This window comes from Lissotriton vulgaris, chromosome 2_1, assembly GCF_964263255.1.
Source record: "Lissotriton vulgaris chromosome 2_1, aLisVul1.2, whole genome shotgun sequence".
NCBI classification, from domain to species: Eukaryota; Metazoa; Chordata; class Amphibia; order Caudata; family Salamandridae; genus Lissotriton; species Lissotriton vulgaris.
In genome coordinates, this window is record NC_141687.1 from 510,952,050 (window position 1) to 510,972,797 (window position 20,748).

The 20,748-nt window shown below is 46.8% G+C and overlaps 1 protein-coding gene across 1 annotated transcript in view; it reads right to left on the reverse strand.

Annotated features, from left to right (window-relative positions):
- SF3B1 (splicing factor 3b subunit 1) overlaps window positions 1-20,748 on the reverse strand; it is a 322,360-nt gene that overhangs the window by 95,281 nt on the left and 206,331 nt on the right. Inside the window, exon 22 of the mRNA XM_086955420.1 lies at window positions 11,505-11,636. Coding sequence (XP_086811546.1) covers window positions 11,505-11,636 — 132 coding nt within the window. The remainder of the gene's footprint in view (window positions 1-11,504; window positions 11,637-20,748) is intronic.

Here is a 20,748-nt window from a genome sequence, read left to right on the forward strand (position 1 = left end):
GAAGTCCAAGAAACTGTGCCGCTCCCTTGAAAAGGCCTGGAAAAAAGACCCATCCACCAGCAACAAGGACGCCTTCAAAAGCGCCATCCGTACTCACCACCAACTGATCCGAAAAGCCAAGAAAACAGCATTCAAGGATCGACTGGACAACAACGCCCACAACAGCAAGGAACTTTTCAACACCGTCAAGGAATTTTCCAACCCCTCGGCCAACTCCAACGACATCACCCCCTCTCAAACCCTCTGCGATTCCCTAGCCTCTTTTTTCCACAACAAGATTGCTGACATCCACAACAGCTTTGACAACCAACCCGGAAGCCAACCCACCCTACCATCAGCTGACCATCTTCCCCCCGTTAACACCCTTAACGCCTGGAACCCAATCTCCACTGAGGACACCATCCGCCTGATGAATTCCATCCACTCTGGATCCCCCACAGACCCATGCCCTCACCACATCTTCAACAAAGCAGACTCCGTCATAGCTCCGCACCTCCGAGACGTCATCAACTGCTCCTTCAACTCCGCTACCTTCCCAGAAGACTGGAAACACGCTGAACTCACCGCCCTTCTGAAAAAACCAACAGCAGACCCCACCGAACTCAAAAACTACCGCCCCATCTCGCTTCTTCCATTCCCGGCCAAAGTCATCGAGAAAGCTGTCAACAACCAGCTCGCCGCCTTCCTCGAAGCCAACAAATCACTCGACCCCTCACAATCTGGCTTCCGAGCCAAACACAGCACTGAGACCGCCCTCATCGCAGCAACAGACGACATTCGAACTCTACTGGACAATGTAGACACAGCTGCCCTCATCCTCCTCGACCTCTCTGCAGCCTTCGACACAGTCTGCCACAGCACCCTTTTACAACGCCTCAGAAACATCGGAATCCAAGGAAAGGCACTGGAATGGATCACCTCGTTCCTCACCGGAAGAACCCAGAGAGTCCGCCTCCCACCATTCAAGTCCGAGGCCTCTGAAATCATCTGCGGCGTACCACAAGGATCCTCACTCAGTCCCACCCTCTTCAACGTATACATGAGCCCCCTCGCGGCCATCGCACGCCAACACAACCTCAACATCATCTCTTATGCGGATGACACTCAAGTGATCCTTTCTCTCACCAATGACCCCAGCACCGCCAAAACTAACCTACACGAAGGAATGAAAGAAGTCGCCGAATGGATGAAACAAAGCCATCTGAAACTAAACTCAGACAAAACAGAAGTCCTCCTCTTAGGTAAATCCCCCTCTGCATGGGACGACTCCTGGTGGCCGGAAGCCCTCGGAAATGCACCCATCCCGACAAACCACGCACGGAACCTTGGCGTCATCCTGGATTCTTCACTCTCAATGAACAGACAAGTCAGCGCCGTATCCTCTTCCTGCTTTAACATTCTTCGCATGCTCAGAAAAACATTTCGCTGGATCCCCACCGAAACAAGGAAAACAGTCACCCACGTTCTAGTCACGAGCCGACTGGACTACGGAAACACTCTCTACGCGGGTACCACCGCTAAACTCCAGAAGAAACTACAACGAATCCAAAACGCCTCAGCCAGGCTCATATTAGACATCCCACGCAACGAACACATCTCTGGTCACCTTAAAGACCTCCACTGGCTACCCGTCAATAAGAGGATTAATTTCCGACTGCTTACCCACGCACACAAATCACTCTACGACATCGGACCAGATTGCCTCAACTCTCGACTGTCCTTCTACACCCCCTCCCGCCAACTTCGCTCTTCCAGCCAAGCCTTCGCCACTGTACCTCGCATCAACAAGACCACCATGGGAGGCAGATCCTTCTCATACCTAGCTGCCAAAACATGGAACTCACTCCCCGTTTACCTTCGCCTCACCCAGAATCACCTAGCGTTCAGAAAGCAGCTTAAAACGTGGATATTTGACAAATAATCCTCCTCCCCCTCCTAAGCGCCTTGAAACCCTCTGGGTATGTAGTGCGCTATATAAATTTTATGACTTGACTTGACTTGAAGGCCGTAACTGATGTACGCCGAACCGACAGATTGTCAGTATTTATTTTGATACGCAAGAAAAGAAACTATCGCAAACCATGCCAACAAATGAAGAAAGGTGTAACAAACCGAAGGATGCCCGAAGCGGTCTCGAACAGGAGCACTACCAAAACACGTCCGAACCAAACAGCAGAAAGAAATATAACAATGAGCCGATGCCCAAGCGCATTATCACCAAGAGGGGCAACTTTACCTTGTGACTTGAAACACTTCTTAGGGAGAAAAAAACTTGCACACATCCAGACCCAACACTAGATAGATGAAGTATGCTAAGCATGTGTAAGGAATATGCTACTTACCAGTATTCATCTGTTCTTGGCATGTAGGGCTGCTGACATTCATATCTGTGCATAGATCGCCGCCTAGTGTTGGGTCCGGATGATTGCACAATGTTGTCCTGGAAGAGTCTTCGAAGTATCACGAGATAGGTGACTCCTCCCCCGGACTACAGTGCGCATGGGCATCCTATCCATCCTTAGATTGCTTTTCGCCATTGTGGCAGAGATGGAGTATGATACAGTAAGGGATGTCCATGCTAGAGATTAATTTTGAGTGCTACAGCTGCGACAGGCACCGGGGAGGAGGGAGGGCAATATGAATGCCAGCAGCCCTACATGCCAAGAACAGATGCATACTGATAAGTAGCATATTCCGTTCAAGGCATGTGGGCTGCTAAATTCATATCTGTGCATAGAATGCATAGCAGTCTCCCCCTTAGCGGTGGTTGCCCGTGCCTGCTGCAGCAGTCTGAAAAAGAGTCTTGAGTACAGCCTGTCCTACAGCTGCTTGGAGTGTACATCTACACAGTAGTGTTTGGTAGATGTATGTATGGTAGTCCATGTGGCTGCTTTACATATATATTCTAGAGGAATGTTTCCTAGGAAAGCCATGGATGCCCCTAACTTGTGTGTTGAATGCGCTCTTGGGGGAGCTGTCAATGTGCGTTTAGCTTTCTGACAACAATCCATCTGGCTATACCTGATTTGGAAATGGGGTTGCCTTTGTGCTGTGGTGAAAAGGCAACAAACAGTTGCTTAGTTTTCCTGAAAAGTTTTGTCCTGTATACATATTACAGGAGAGCTCTTTTAACGTCTAGGGTATGTAGAGCTCTTTCTGCCACTGAATCTGGATTTGGATTTGGAAAGAAAACTGGCAGTTCTATAGTTTGATTGATGTGAAACTGGGATACCACCTTTGGCATAAATATAGGGTTTGTACATAGCATTACCCTATTTGCGTGCATTTGTATGAATGGCTCCTGTATAGTTAGGGCTTGCAGCTCACTCTTCTAAGTGATGTAATCGCCACTACAAAAGCCACTTTCCACGTTAGGAATTGTATCTCACACGAGTGTAGAGGTTCAAAAGGTGGTCCCATCAGTCTGGTTAGAACTACGTTCAGGTTCCAGACAGGTGAAGGTGGGTGTCTTGGAGGAATCACTCGTTTGAGTCCCTCCATGAAAGCTTTAATAGCAGGTACTCTGAAGAGTGAAAGGTGCTGCCTGTTCTGAAGATAAGCTGCCACTGTGTAATGGAGGACATGAGCTCCCCATCCCAGGAGAGATGCGTCCGTCGTACGCACTATTTGTGGTACAGGCTCTTGGAACTGTCGTCCCCTGCAAAGGTTTTGTGGGTTCCACCAATGCAGAGTTGTATGCACGACCGGTCACCAACACTAGGTCTTTAATTGTCCTTGAGCCTGGTTCCACTGCAGTGCTAAGCACTCTTGAAGCGGACGCATGTGTAGTCTTGCGTGAGGGACTATGAAGAAGAAGGAGGCCATCATGCCTATCAACTGCATAAACACCCGTGCTAGGAGCAAGTGTTGGGGTCTGAATCTTTGAATCAGTAATTGAATGCTGTTGATTCTTGCATAGTTTGGCTGTGCCTTTGCTGCCAGAGTGTCTATGGATGCTCCTAGGTACTGTTGTACGTGGACGGGTTGGAGAGGAGACTGTAGTTTAATGAGAATCTGAGGCTGTGTAGGAGGTGAATAATGTGGGACATGTGGCTGGCACATTGCTGGGCTGACTTTGCTTGGATTAGCCAGTCGTCCAGAAAGGGGAAGACATGAATATGGTTTCCTCCGTAGGTGCGCAGCTACTGTCGCTAGGCACTTGGTAAACACCCTGGGGGCTGTTGTCACCCATAAAAGCGAGAACCTTGAAATGGTAGTGCTGATTTTGTATGGTAAACTGGAGATACTTCCTGTGCGCTGGATGTATTGGTATGTGGAAATACGCATCCTTTAGGTTTAGTGTTGCAAGGAAATCTCCCTGACTGAGCAATGGTAGAACCTGCTGTAAAGTGAGCATGTGAAAATGTTCTGACAAGATGTATTGGTTTAGGGGCCTGAGGTCCAGTATTGGCCTGAGAGACCCGTCCTTTTTGGGGATTAAGAAGAACAGCGAGTATACCCCTGTACCCTGTTGCTGTATAGGGATGAATTCTATGGCCCCCTTTTGCAGCATACTGATGACTTCTTGCTGCAATAAGTGTATGTGCTCTGCGGACATAGGACGGTGTCTTGGGGGTATGGTGGGTGGAGTAGAGGTTAGCTCTAGACAACAGCCGTACTGAATAAGTTGTCTTACCCACCTGTCTGTGGTAATGCTCTCCCAGACTGGCAGGAGCTGTTGTAATCTTCCCCCGACCGGTGTTACATGGTCCGGGGGCAGTGACAAGACGTCACTGTTTATTATTGGCGGAGGATCTGGTGTGGTTATTCCCTCGTCCTCTGCCTTTGCTGCTATTGCCACGGTATCCACCTCTATTGTTCTTATTATAGGTGGTCTGCATGCTCCCTTTATTGAATGGAGTCTGCTGGGATGCCTGGCCTCGTGTAGCTCCTCTGTTAATGGAGCGACGAAAGGAGCCTCCTCTGAATTCTTGTGACTGCAAGGCACCCATAGACTTAGCTGTCTCTATCTTTTTTAATCTTCTCTAATATTGTGTCCACATCAGGACCAAATAAAAAAATCAGGGTTCACAGGCTGATTTAATAATGTGGTTTGAATCTTAGGTTTGAACCCAGAGATGCGTAACCAAGCTTGCCTCCTGAGCAAAACACTTGTGTTGATGGCCCTGGCTGCGTGGTCTGCTGCTTCTAGCGCACATTTAATGGATGCGTTGGATATGAGTTTCACCTCTTGTATTAGTGTTTCTGTTCCCTCCTTGTAGGCATCAGGCAACTGTTGTAGCAGTTGCTCTAGTTTGTCATAATGCGTCCTACCGTATCTGGCTAATAGGGCCTGTGTATTAGAAATTCTCCAGATATTAGCTGCTTGAGCAGCTGCCCTTTTTAGGTCGAGCGACCTATCTCAATGCGCATGCGCATTGAGCGGGAGCTCATTATAAAGGGGCTTAAATAAGCTTTACCTAGACTGGCAATCGCCAGTCTAGGTAAAGCTTATTTAGCGCATTGACCCAAAATGCGCGTGCACATCAAATCGCCAGTCAATCGCCAGCAGCACTCCTCCCCTGCTGCTCACACCCTCATGCCGCTCTCCCCGCTCCGCCCCCTCCCCTGCCGCCGTGTCGCATTTCTCCTTCCCCCTCCCCACAGCAATGCCCTCCGCCGGCCGTACTTTCACTTTGACGGCCGCAGGCCGTCTCTCGTGTTTCTCCAAGAACATCCACATTAGAGACTAGGCATCTTACTTCCTTTTGAGTTTGTTCGTTTCTCTAGAAATAGTGACATTTCTAGGGTTCTGTCTTTTTGGAAAACATCTTTTCTTCTTTTTTGCTTGTATGGTGAATCATTTCACTGCTGGTAACTGAGAATCGAAAGACAGCCGGCATCTGACTGCACATTATAGAAGGATTTCCAGTTTGACATTGGTGCACGTTCAGGGTCAAGCTCTGTCTCTCTGTGTTCTAAAGGTTTATCTAGGTCACAGCTCCCCCTTCACACTCGTGGAGCCCAAACATACCTCAATCTCACTCAATGTTCGTCTGCTCTACTCCTCACTTAGGGGTACAGAGGCTGTTATGCTACATGGCTATCAGACGTGACACGGGTTTGGAGCTACATTTCGGCGTCGCTCAGTCATTACCAGTTAAACCACAGAGGCAGAATAAGGCAGAACGGATAAATGTAACAACGTTCTGTGACAAAGTCTAGAAAACACAGAAGCCACAATTCAGCAAACCTCCCACGTGGACTCAGCAGGGTCGCAGAGTGGGACCGTCCTGTCTCAGACCAATGGCAGAGAGGCAGATCAAATTCCACATTTAGAAAGCTGTCTTGCAAATACTGACAAGTAGCTTATAAATCTGTTTATTACTGGACTACATCTGAATTGCCAGGTGGTGTTTATTCTAGCATTCATGGATTTTGTAATTCAGATGAGTTATGACTTTAAATTGCTGTACAACTACGGGGAATGTATGTTAATTTAATTTTTGTAAAGAAAATAAATAAAAACAAGCATTGACAAAGTCAACATGTGTCTTTCACAAACTTGTGCGATTTTTTTAATTGCAAGTTTAACCCACAAGATAAAGAGGAAATAAGAAAACATGCAGCCACCTAACCACAACCACAACATGCTTACAATAAAAACACATTTAAAAACTAACTGCTGTGGCCCTTTTAATAGTGATTTTTTTTTTAATAAAAAGTCTCTCAGGTGCGCCATACATTTTAAAATCATTATTTGTGAAGGCGAGAAGAACAAATCACTGCTTGATCAAGCACTCAAACTGTGGGCAGGTACAATGTGACATTGTTACTTGTATACTTTATAATAGCAAAGTTCAGAAGAAGGTGAAAAATAAATCACCATATAGCTTGGCACCCAAAGTGCAGGTGAAAATAAATGCTTGTATTTAAAATTAATATAAAAAAACTAACTACAACACACTTTGAGCCAGATGTGTCAGTCAAGACAAATGAATTGCTTTAAGTGGATGTGAACAATGTGCACACGCGTTATGCAATAACTCAAAGTGATGGGAGTAACTGGTTAGAATGGACTGACCCATGTTGTAGGTGGAACCAAAATGTCTCTCTCTCTCCTTTTCCCTCTCTCCCTCTACCCTCTCTCCTTTTCCCTCTCTCCCTCTACCCTCTCTCCTTTTCCCTCTCTCCCTTTCCCTCTCTCCCTCTACCCTCTCTCCTTTTCCCTCTCTCCCTTTCCCTCTCTCCCTTTCCCTCACTTCCCTCTACCCTCTCTCCTTTTCCCTCTCTCTCTTTCCCTCACTTCCCTCTACCCTCTCTCCTTTTCCCTCTCTCCCTTTCCCTCTCCTCTCTCCCCGTCTCCGTCTCTTTACCCTCTCCCTCTCCCTGCTCTCCTTTTTCTCCCTCTCCCCATCTCCCCCTCTGCCTGCTCTCCTCTGCCTGCTCTCCTCTCCCTCTCTCCCTCCCCTCTCTCCCCTCCGTCCTTCGCTCTCTTCCTCCTCCTCTCTTCTTCCCCTCTCACTCTCCCCCTTTCTCTCCTCTCTCTCTCTTTACCCTCTCCCCATCTCCCACTCTGCGCAAACCACAGCACCACTCTGCGCAAACCACAGCACCACTCTGCGCAAACCACAGCACCACTCTGCGCAAACCACAGCACCACTCTGCGCAAACCACAGCACCACTCTGCGCAAACCACAGCACCACTCTGCGCAAACCACAGCACCACTCTGCGCAAACCACAGCACCACTCTGCGCAAACCACAGCACCACTCTGCGCAAACCACAGCACCACTCTGCGCAAACCACAGCACCACTCTGCGCAAACCACAGCACCACTCTGCGCAAACCACAGCACCACTCTGCGCAAACCACAGCACCACTCTGCGCAAACCACAGCACCACTCTGCGCAAACCACAGCACCACTCAGCGCAAACCACAGCACCACTCAGCGCAAACCACAGCACCACTCAGCGCAAACCACAGCACCACTCAGCGCAAACCACAGCACCACTCAGCGCAAACCACAGCACCACTCAGCGCAAACCACAGCACCACTCAGCGCAAACCACAGCATCACTCAGTGCAAACCACAGCATCACTCAGCGCAAACCACAGCATCACTCAGCATCACCACAGCATCACCGGTTCAAATATGTTCTCTCAATGTTTCAAGCTTTATTACAAATGTCAAAAAAGATGTTAATATTTCACTTCTGTTCTTGGATTTTCGTCACAATAAACTACACTGAACATAATCTTCACTAAAGTTATTTACAAAAGTTTAAGCTATTGCCATTATAAATTACAATCACTTTCATTTAAGTAATAATTATTTAAAAAAGTTAAAAGCCATTGTTATTTGTAATATCAATACATCTAAGTCACGTAAATACAAAACATGTTGCATTACAAATGCTATAGGTGTCACATTTACGAAAGTTATAACTATTGGCATTGTAAATGACAAAGCTATTAATTTAGATATTTTAAAAAACACATAAATAAAAAAAAAGTAATTTATAAGACCAATAGCTCAAACTTTCCTAATGCGAGACCTATTGCATTTCCAGTGCTTGTTCCATAAGCTTCTAATATCTTAGATTCCTTGTCTGGAGGAGGAGCATCACCAGTAGTTTTTGAGTTGGCACGCTTACGAGCATTTGAAACCACCAAAGAGTCCAATGGCAGCTGTCCCTTAATATATGTAGGGTCCACAGGCGCCGGTTTGTATTTTCTTTCAATTCTGGGGTTAACAACCCTTGCTCTTGTGGTTTCCTCGAAAATGTCTCCTGCGTGTTTAAGGACACCTTTCAGCATTGGCAAGGTCTTGAATGATTTTTCTGAAGTGGAGAAAGTGTCAAATAGGAAGTCCTCCTCAATTGGGTCAGCGTGCATTTCCACATCATGATTCTGTGCTGCCCTTTCTATTAGTGCGTTAAACGCAGCTGTATCCTCTGTTGGCGAAGTTTTGGTAGGATAAGAAGGAGTGTCAGGAATAGTTTGTGACTCTCCCAGGTCAACAGGGTCTGTCCAGGCTTGAGTCTGGTCATCCTGATCCGTCTCAGCAGGGTAATTATATTGTTCATCATAGTCATACTCCATATCCTCATTAGTGCGTGATGGTGAGTATGCAGAAGTGTCCTGGCCATGGTACCTTACAGTCTCAAAACGGACAGGCGATATGGAAGAATCCCTTTTCTTTTGAGTGGAATTTTATATGATTCAAGAGGATTTTCAGACCTGATTTTCCTTTGATAAACAGTAAGTCTGCCAGAGTCGGAGTCGATATGTAGCTTCGGCTGCTCATCATAGGAGGGCTCTTGGTACACAATGTCCTCTTCTAGAGAATGGCTCCTCTTTTCCATCGACACCTTCTTGGGTGCTTCGATTCCGGTTTTCGGATCGAGCGCCTTAGGGCGTGCAGTCGGGGGCAGTCCGAATTTTATCGGTGGCATAGTGTCTTTAGACAGACTGACTTTCTTCGGGGTCGGCGTCGATATAGGTCCGACCGACTTAGCCTTTTCGCTAATGTGTCTGCGGCCCTGCGTCGATTTAGGCGCCTGTTGCGTGGGAGGCGCGCTCTTCTGCCTCGACTGGACGTGCTCCTTCAAGCAGCTTTTGGATTTCGGCTCGAGGCCTTTGACAAGCTGTGGCCTGTCAACTCGTTGCTTCGGGTCGAGAATCTTCCGAGACTTGAGTCGCTTGTTTGTGTCGCTGTCCGTCGACATAGTCGGTTCGACATGCTTGACTTTAGTGATGGATTTCAGCGCACCGATCTTCGGTTCGACACCCTTTATTTGTGACCCCGCAGGGTCGTTGACACTTCTGGTCTTTGTCGAATCTGATGGGTTCGAAATCTTCTATCCGAAGACTGTCTTCAGCAGTCTCGGTTTTGACTCAATGGCTTTCGGCTTTGCTTTAAGTAGTTCGACCGATGGCTCGTGTGATATATTCTTAGCCGGGCCGAGACGCAGGTCTATAGAATGTTCGTCATGATCTTGGCTAAGGCCTTTTGGCGATGCCTCGAACTGAGCCTTTGGAAGCCTTTGTGTCTGTTTTAGGCCCAGTACCCACTGTTAGGCCTGGTTCATCGCTCGAGTCATCTACGGCTTCGATGGGTGATAAGTCGTCCCCCTACCTCGACGACGTTTTCATCTTTGATATTCTCTTAGTCGTCTTCATAATAGGTGGAGTCATGCTCCGACCCGAGATCCGACTGCTGTTCTGGATCCTCCGTCTAGACGACCTCATAGTCTTCTTCATCTAAGATATTCACCGGGTCGGGCGCTGGCTTCGTCATCGTCTGCCTCGCTGCACGTCTGAGCCTAAGAGTCTTCTTCGACCTGAATTGAGCACCAGCTAGACAGTTAGCCTCATTGTGCTCCGGTGATAAGCACTTGTTGCACACTGGGTGTACATCGATGTGCGGGTACTTAGGGGGCATCGTTTGAACGGGCTCCGTTCCATCGACGATCGGGCCTCTGGTGTCGAAAAGGACACGCGGCTCTCTTCGACGTCTTGCTCGAGAAGAAGTGAAACAAAGAACTCGGCACCGATCGAAACAATACCGACGACCCTGAAGTCCTTTAGAAAAGTTTCCGAACTGGAGTAAAGAAAATTACATCCGAACCCAATGGCGGAAAAAAACAATCCAAGGATGGATAGGATGCCCATGCGCACTGTAGTGCGGGGGAGGAGCCACCTATCTCGTGATACTTCGTAAGACTCTTCCAGGACAACAATGTGCAATCATCCAGACCCAACACTAGGCGGCGATCTATGCACAGATATGAATCAGCAGCCCACATGCCTCGAACCTAAATCCACACATTCCTCGAATATATGATTCTTAGTGGTACAAAGATAGTGTACTGTTTAAACACTAAAGGGTGACAACAAAATTAAAAACTAATATAGAATATAAAGAAAAAACACTGGCAAAGTGAAATATTAGACCACTGAAGTGCAATTTTGTTATTGCGGATATGCACATGTGCTCATGATAAATGCCATCATTCACAGGATAAGACAGCTAATGACTTAGATAGGCGAACCCATTTCCCCATGTCGGAGATGGGTTAAAACAAAATGTTATGAGAGTTCAATGAATCAATGGATAAAGAGGGCTGACTCAAAGTCCCTCTCTGCACGAGTAGTTATAAGGATTTCTTATTTCTACATTTCTTTGATCACACAAGGCTGGTGAACCATTAAAATCGGAAAACAAAAATTAAGCCAGCAACTGTAACTCATGCCTTTGGTAGTGTAGCTTCGCAGAAGAAATGTTCAAGATCCAACATATACGATGGCATATTTAAATGTTTATAAATATTAATCAAGTTTCCAATATTATTTGCACTTTAAATATTCAGGTATTATATTTACAAGTGATTCAAAAATAATGGATTTTCTAAACTGCATATCAGGGAAGCCTTGATTACTCATTTACAGGAGACTAAAATGATTGTTTAGAATTCGGTCATTCAAAATAAACTAAAAAGCACGCCACAGGTGTGTAGCTAATGGAAATACATAAGCAAAACAAAAAGAAATGACTTACCCAATGGCTTTTGCAATATAACCAAAAGTGTTCACCGTAGCTCTTCGTATAGCTTTCTTGTGAGCTTTCAATAATTCCAATAGTTCAAAACATATCCTCATCCATTCCCTTGCAGAAACATATTCAGCGCCCCTAGAAAAATAAAATTAAGACAGTTGAAAAAATACACTCAAATGACGTAGCCCGACAAAAAGTTACATAAGTACAATACAGCATTAAATGTCTTTTGGAATTGTCCCTGCTGTGAAGGCTTGGACCTTAGATGTTCTTAAACACTTTCACTCAAAGGTTTAATATCAATATTTGTTTTTTCTCTTAAGTTGATTGCATGTGCAGAAGTAAAACAGAGTACATCATCAATAGTCGAATCAGCTCAAAGAAAAGTAATCTCAGCCAAGACTCACTAAATACTATTTAGAAAATGTCACAACTCCTAATAAACAGCATAACATTAGGTAATCCTAAGTGAAAAACGATACACTAACTATTAAGTTTCTCACGTTTGAAGGAAGCTCTTAAAGTTTCAGAAAGATTGATTGTTTGCATGGGGTTCAATATAGTGCACAATTAGCTACCAAGGATTGGAATGCTCCCTGCCAGTAGGAAACATACTAGATGTAGAAAGCTTGCATCTTTTTATAGTGGACCAAAATGGGGTACACTGAGTTAAGAGAGCACACACACCCCATCTGGTTTACCGAGGCACAAATGATAACCCAAATGCTCTCTTTCTTGGTAGTGTAGGTAAGCAGTTAGGCCTACCAGAGGGTAGTGCTAAGCATTTATTGCACAAACAAAGGCAGTAAGTGAGACAAACCTAACAGCAATTTATAAAAATAACATACTTTTATATAAATTTAGATACTAAGATTATCGGAATCAGGTAAGAACTTTGAGTAATTAATTTTTACAGTTTTCAAAAGTTGAAAGTGCAATTTATGGGATCGCTAATGTTATCCTATGGGAGGAAAACATGCTACAATCTGGTACTTAACAGCAGCTTACGGGACTGTTCTTCTGAACTTAAGGCGAGTATAGGGCAAGGTTCAAATCCACACCAATAGGTCACCTTTGGAAGCTCTGGGAGTTCAGGTGTAGCTCCACGGCCAGGGCAACTGACGCTGGATGCTGGGGATCACGGTTCGATCCCCGGCTCTGGCGGCAGGGGTCTGCCCAGCACCATGCAACTCTGGGCAATAGCTCGCTTAATCTGCCCAACGGCCCAGAGGGGCGATTTGTGCGCTGTACAAGTACTGGATTTACAGGTGCAGAGGTGTTATGCAGTTGAGTACCCCATCACTTCAATGGGCATCACTTCAATGGGGAACACTCTGGTCGGAAAGAGTCTGGAAGCTGGGCATGGAGGGCCAGTCCGTGAGTACCCATAGGGGGGCACGCACCTGGGAATGCTTGGAAACGTAGGGACACCATTGGTATACTTCTCCTCTGGCTGTGGGTTCTCAGGTGCAGTGGTGTCTTTTGGCGTCTGGTTCAGTGATGAAATCACGCATGGTTGGAGGTGGCCTGCCGAAAGGCTGCAGACAGCAATTGGAAGTCCACTCTGGCCAGACCAAAGGCTTGAGGATCTCAGGCTTGCGGATCTCAGGATCCCGTGGCCACCGTAAACCCCCTCAGACTCAGGCTGTGGGGCGTGGGTGAAGAGACATTTGTAAGAAGCTGGGTTTCTGTTGCAGTAACTTCCCTACTTTTTCCCCAGACTACAGATACAAGTTGACTTGATGTACCCTGGGCCTCTGCCAATCAGATTCCCAGGGCCTGTGTTCTTTCCCCAAAACTGTACCCATTTGGCATCTCTGGCCACAGGTCAGCCCCTGGTAAATGGTACCACGGGTACTCAGGGCACTGTGAACAGGGAAGACCTCCAAGGGCTGCAGCACTTATTGTGCCACCCTTAGAGGCCCTGTACCATTACACTCACACATTGCCTTTGCAGGCTGCATGTCTTGGTGCAGAACAAAGTAAAGAGTCTACATGCCACACAGCCTTGTGTGCCATGCCTACAACCTACTGACCTGGCATAAATCAGTCACCCCTCAAGCTGGGTGCCAGATACCAGTGGTGAGGGCACAGGTGCATGGGCCCTGTACCCCTACAGTGTCTAAGTCCATTCTTAGACATTGTAACTGAATGATAAATGCACACAGAGGGCATCTTAGAGAAACTTCTGAAACATGACGTACCAATAGTGTCCAGGCTGAGTGGCTGCTTTAAGCTGCCACCACCAGACCTGTTTCTGGACCCCTGGTTAGAGAGCCTGCTTGGGGAGGGGTGTGGGGGCGGGCAGTAAGGAGGGGGGGCTGTGGACTGAAACAATGTGCATCCTGGGATGAGGTGCAAGCCTCCTCCCCAGGATGGCCAAGGTCCACCAAGGGGCAGCTTCAAAGGCTTGCCACCTTTGTGAGCTTCCCCAGGCCACTTGCTGCTTTCAGCAACTGGTCCCCACTGGTTCTGATCCCCACTTTTGGCGGGAGAACCAGGGGGTTGGGGGGGAATAAGTGAGGAAGAGAAGTGTGCCCACCTCTGCCAACTCCACCCCTCAGGTGGGGGAGGCGAGGTGAAGCACAACTCTCAGTCCCTGCCATCTTGCAGATGGGGTACTCAGCCAACCAGGGAAAGGCTTATGCCCCCCTCAATCCGACTGGAGGGGGTTTGTTTGATAATAAGTGTATGAGTTTCTCTAACTCATCGTAGTGAGCCCTGTCATAACGAGTCGGTAAAGCTAGAGTATTGGCAATACGGCAATGTTTAGCTACTTGTGTAGCTACTCTTTTGCCGGAGGCGTCAATGAGCTTGGACTCCTTATCTTGAGGAGGAGCTGCTTCACCTGATGTATCAAATGCTCGCAACAGAGCCAATTCACAAACAAGAGAGTCTAAAAGGTAACTGGCCCTTGATGTATGTAGGGTCGATGGGTTTATATTTTTTCTCCACCCTAAGAGTAATAATTCTTGCCCTGACAGGGTCCTCAGGGTGTTTTAACATGCCTTTGAGCACAGGCAACGTATGAGTGACTGTGAGAGGAGTTAAGGGTCTCAAAGACGAAATCCTGGCCTGTCTCTGAATGTAACTGCACCCCCGTGAAATTGAGCAGCCCTATTAAGGTGCTCAACGTAATCAATGTTATCATCTGGTGGAGAGGGTCTGGAGAGGTACAAATATGGATCATTGTCTTGATCTGGATGAGTGATAGTCCTGCCAAGCATCAGTGTCCTGTGGGGGGGTCATGATTGTCATCCCCATCATCTTGTGAGTTAGGTGAAGTTGTAAGGTTAAATAAGTAAATTAGGAATAATAGGAGAAGTAGCTGTAATGTAAGGAGGAGAAGGGTTAGTAACCAAACTTTATCGGAATGCGGTTGTCCTCTGGTAGGTCTAATTTCCTCTTTTTGGGCAGAGTGGTCTGAATATGCCCTATATCAGGGTGAATCACCAACTTTTTTTGTTTAGAATCCAAAATGTAATGATCGGATCGAGGCTCTTTCGACGGAGTCTCTTTATCCTTGGTTGCCTGTTTCGACACCGTTGGTGGCGGCTTGGACGTGTACTTTGGTGCCGAAGGTGTTGGGGTGGCACTGCGCTGGAAGGTGTTCGAGCCCAAACCGGAAAGCCTTTCTTTGTGTTTGAGCCGAGCCTGAAGGCAGGGCATCTGAAACCTTTTGTCTGTGCCGACCTTGGCCCGAAGGGAGATCAGGGACCAATGCGCCTTCGTCTTACTTTGCTGGAGAGGCAAGGGGCTGTCATTACTCCGGGTACACCGAAGATGACCGGTGCGGAGCCGCTTTGCTGTTGCATCTCAAACCGTCGAGCCAGACTATCACGAAGAGTCTTTCGATCGGCACGCGTCGCAGTCTTTAGTCTTGTTCCGGGGACAGAGGTTGCACACTTCGTGCAAGTCAGTGCATGGAACTTTAGCACAACACTAGGGATACAGCTTGAATGGAGTCCTTTCCATCCAATGCTAGAGCGGTCGGCGCAGGTAGGCCCAACTGCCTTCCACAAGTTTTCAGACTGAAGATTTCACATAGGCAATGAATGGGGAATCGTGGTTCCTAACAATACCGTCAAGGGTATGGATTGCGCGTCGAAGGAGTCCGAGAAACGGTGCAGAACCAGGGTGCAGCAATACACATCCGAACTAGATGGCAGAAAAAACAATCTAAGGATAGAGTCGATGCCCACTATCATCGAAAGGAGGAGTCACCTACTGTTAGAACCGGCTGTCTCTAGTTGGCAGAGGTAGGTACTTCTGACAAATAGGGACACACCTTTTCTAGTCAGGGCAAGGGGATCACCCTTTGATAACCCCTGCTCACCCCCTTGGTAGCTTGGCAGAGCAGACAGGCTTATCTCAGAGGCTGTGTGTTAAGCATTTAATGACCACATACAGTAATAAAGTGAAGGCACTACAAATGGACACGGCACAGTAGTATTATAAAAATAAGTATTTTTATATAAGGCTTAGCACAAGACCAAATAACGACACAAAAATGTACACAATCTTAATAAATACTCTGGGAAGGGAAAAATAGTTCAAAGGTAGTTTCTTCTTTAGCACAAAGTCTTTAGTATCAAAGCCAATCTTCTTCTAGGAAACACAGTTCTTAGCAACAAGGTAACCCATACGGGGGCTACACGACGTCGAGGCAAAGTTAATCCAAAAGTTCGGCGTCGACCGCGAGGAGCGCTACGTCGAGCCCGGAGTCACACGGACCCCCAACAACACAGTACCTTTGGAAAAATGAAGCACACGATGATCAGAGGCGCCGGGCAATCTGGCGTCGCGTCTTCGGTGTCGATCAGGCCTCAGCAGGCGTCGTTGTCGATGATGCGGTTGCAAAGTGTGAGCAGCGCTCACGACGTCGAGAGGGCACGAGGTCGATGCGATCAGCAGCGGTGCAGACACGAGGTCCCTTGGAGCTGGAGCCGAACTCACTACTCACTGGCGTTGCTGCTGGCGTCGATTGGGCCCGGCGGCCGGTCGTCGAGGAAGCGGGACACTGGGGCAGTTACCCACTACGTCGAGCTGGATTCAGCGACGTCAGTCGGCGTCGAGATTGCTGGTTCTTTCAGAGGTGCTGGATTCACAGGTTCCAGCAAATAGCACTTTAAGCAGATGAAGTCTTTTAGCCCTGTGACTTCAGCAGGAGACTGGCACTCTTCCAGTCCTTGGAGATTTTCTTAGCAAGCGTGAGAGTACACACACAGTTCCTCTCTCCTGGTTCCTTGGCAAAAATAAAGAAGCACTGCAGGATTCCCCCCAGCAAACAGCACACTGGCAGAAGGGGTAGGCAAGTCCTCAGATCAGCAGGCCTCTTGTCCTTGGTTACAGGGTTCCTTGTCAGAAGTGATCTGATTTCTTAGTTCAGGGGTCCTTCTCTTATACCCCTTTTTGGCTTTGATCCCTTTGTCCATGCCGGGGACTTTCCCAACATCCTGGGTCTGTTGTGGGTGGAGCCAGGCAGAAGCACCTGGCTTATTCACTGAGCAGGGCTGGGTCCTCAGACGCCCAGCAGGAGGTGGAGCCAGCATTGACACTGGCAGGAGCAGAGCTATCGGCCTCCTGGCAGGAGGTGGGGCTAGGATCGTCCATGGGAGGCACAGAGCCATCAGCCGCTTGGCAGGAGGTGGAGCCAGCTTTGTATCAGGCAGGGCAGGCTATCAGCAACTACTCTCCCCCTACTCTCAACGCAAATGTCCCACTCATCCCACACTGACTCATCCAGACCTCTGGAGCCACCCAGCTCCTGTCACACACACGCAAGACCAGCAGAAACCAGAAATGGTTTAGACAAGAAAATAGACACTTTCTAAAAGTGCTATTTTCAAACCCAGAGTCCAAAAACCATCCACACAGGGATGTGGAATTCCTACAGCCCGACTCCCGGGACATATTGTTTGGGGTCAAGGGCAACAAGTTTTCAAGTGTATTTTGTCCTTGGGACAAGTAGGCCCAACCCCCTACAGCACAAACCCTTTGGCTGCCAGTTTACAGTATCACTTCATGGATCAGGAAAGGGCAATGTCTGCAGTTAAGGTAATATTTGTGTCCATGTGTTAAATGCTGTTCAAGCTTGTATTTATGGTTCATTAATGCAAAGCCTTTATTATTAGGGTGAGCACTAAAAGTAAACACTGTAAACTCTGCCAGCACTACTAACGGTGGTTTCAGTATAAATGTGTATACACGATTTCAAAGTTTAGTAATATGAGGCTAAGTATAATTCTCCCAGAATGCTCTCTGATTATATGCAAATATTTGCAGAAGCTTCAAAGCAAGAGTGATGATTCTTTGTTTTCAAAATAAAATGTTTTTGGTTTTGTCAATGCGTGGCTTGTTCAGGCATGGTTTCTGTAAAACCGTATCCGCTTGGGAGCTGCTGGGCCCTCACCATTCTAACAAGCATTGGCAAAAGCAAAATTTGTTTTTGGTCTCAAAAAGCACACATTGCCACAGCAGTTCCGGGCACTGAACAAAACTACTTTGTGTGCAATATGCTCCTTGTCAAAGAGCAGAATACTGACAGTGAAGCCGGAGAGAAAAAGAGCGAGAGAGAGACAGAATTTTACTAAACACAATAGTTCATGGTTAACGCCAGGACTAATTAGAAGCCCAATTATTAACGAAAGTCTCAAAAGTGCAATCATGGTATATATCCTTGCATTAAGTGCATATATACAGTTTCCATGAATTCACAAGAAATTACAGAAGTAGGCCAAGAAATAGTACTCCTAGAAATTATTTGTGAACTGCATTTTAGCATGAGCACATGTGCATGTGTAGATTGTCTCATGTGAAAATCTTAATGTTTCAAGTTCACTTTTCCTCCAACCACTTTTTTCCCAACCCTGGAAGAAGTTTTATGTCTGCGACTGTCAAGAGTAAATTTCCAACCTTTTTCAGTACAGGAAAATATTAGAAAAGAGTTGGTGCAACCCAGCACGCATGTTAGTAGGTTTGCACAGACTCAAAATGGCATGCCAACCCTTGAACTATTTCTTACCAATACCTTCAGCCCAGTATGAAGACCTGCAGAAACGTGGCAGCATAAGGGAATTGCTAGTATGCAATCCTACTATGGTACGAGCCCTGGCATAATTAGAGAGGTTATATCATAACTCTTATATAATGAGATTGCTGCCGTAATTTGTCGCCTCATTACATGGCATAAAAGGGACAAGTGGATTTTGTTACAGGGCAAGTAGATTGATGAAGCAACCTGCCCCATGGACAAGTAGATATTTTATTAAATTCCACACCCCTGCCACACCAACGGATGCGTAATTAAACCCCGAGCTCAGGGATACCAAACTCGACATTGCACCATGCTCCCCGAGCCAGCTAGGATCATAGCATTAATAATCCCGGCGGCCCATTCTAACTAATGGAGAGCAGGCTACCTCGCAATAGTGAAGAACGAAGATGGCTGTACTTCACTATTAGGACATGCCAACTTGGTCAGGCGTGTCCTACCTTAGACTTACAATGCACCCTGCCCGTGGGCCTACCATAGGGGTGACTAACATGAAGTTAAGGGAAGGTTTGAGGGGCTGGCAAGTAGGTATACTTGCGCAGCCTGCGTGACAGCACTAGGCTGCACGTGGGTCTCGCAATGACCGACCCGTAGACATTCTTCTACGAGGCCGCTCTTGTGGGTGGCACAACACGTGCTGCAAGCCCACGAGCGGCATTTGTATTTACAAGCCCCGGCACTCCTGGTGCACTAGACTAGGGACTGACAGTAAACCAAATAAGCCAAACATGGATACAATCGATACATCAATTTAACATAGGGAGCACTTGCGCTGTGGCACTGATCAGCAGTGGCACGGCGCCCAAAGCATATACCAGCAAAACATCGAAAAACAGTGGAGGCAACAGAAAAAATGGAGGAGAGACTCAAGCCAATGATGTCAGGTCTAACATCTACTATGTGACAGGAAAGACTTCTTCAAACATCCTGACCCAACACTAGATGGCGATCTATGCTTAAGCATCTGATCTACAGCTCATAGGCCTCAAAAATAGTGTTATCGGTTTAAAAGGAAGTACTTTGTTGTGGGAGTTGGTGTTCTGAGGTTCAACTGTTACACCCTCAGGGGGCGACTGGGTGCAGAGTGCTGAGGCCCAATGTTATCCAATGCAGGACAGGCAGCCTCTGGTTGGTGGCTGCTGACGAGCAGGTATAGGAAGCTGGCTCTATATTGTAGGAAGCTGGCTCGGTATATACTATACCAAAGTAGTATACACAGAGTCCAGTGGAACCCCAATGGTAAAGAGAGGTAAAGTTAGATAGAACCTTACTCTTGATTTGTGGTAGATTGGTCGAGCAGTAAGGCAGTATAAGAAGACTGTGTTAAGCATTTGTTGTACACACTCAGTCAGCAAATACATCCACACCCTCATAGAGTGAACTTCAGACCAATTGTTTTATGTATAAAAAATTTCTTTTAGTTACATTTTCTAGAACCAAGCGAGACTGGCACAGGTAAGCAATACGTACTTTACAGTAGTAATGCAATGAAATACAGTTTGAATGACAATTGTATATGCGGTTTGATTTACAGTATGGATGCAGAGAAATTAATTACTTGGTAAATGCAGTACATAGACTTTAATAGGCTTTTCAGTAAAATAGCTAGTAACTTAAGATTACTAGGCCGACACAGAGTAATATACCTAGATACTACTATGGGATATTTCCTGAAAACAGTAAGTAAAATCGTTTTTGTTAGATTATGCAATTTTAAAGAACTTCTTTAGTTTCCCAAACTCCACACTTAAAAACTTTTCACAGAAAAACAGTCAATGTTATCCTACAGAGGAAAATAAGAGTTATCGGTTTTATGGTAAGTATTTGGTAGTGGGAGTTAAGGTTCAGAAGGCAGGCTCAGGTGTTCCCCAGGGTCAAGGATGAACTCTAGTTACACCCTCAGCGGTACTAGGAGGGCTAGTTGTAGAGTGCTGAGGCCCAATGTTATCGAATAGGGGATAGGGGGGGCCTCTAGTTGGTGGCTGCTGGCAAGCAGGCCACTGGGTTATGGGAGCAAAGCAAAGCTCCTGGACTTTAGCTCAGGGTAAATGGGAAAACAAATTAGCACCAAAGGCGCCCTCAGCAGCACTAGGGTGGCCGGGAGCAGGGTGCTGGATTGACATTGGACGCCCTGTTTTTAATACAGAAGGAGTAGTTTCTTACCTGTAACTCCAGTTCTGTAGAAGGGGCATC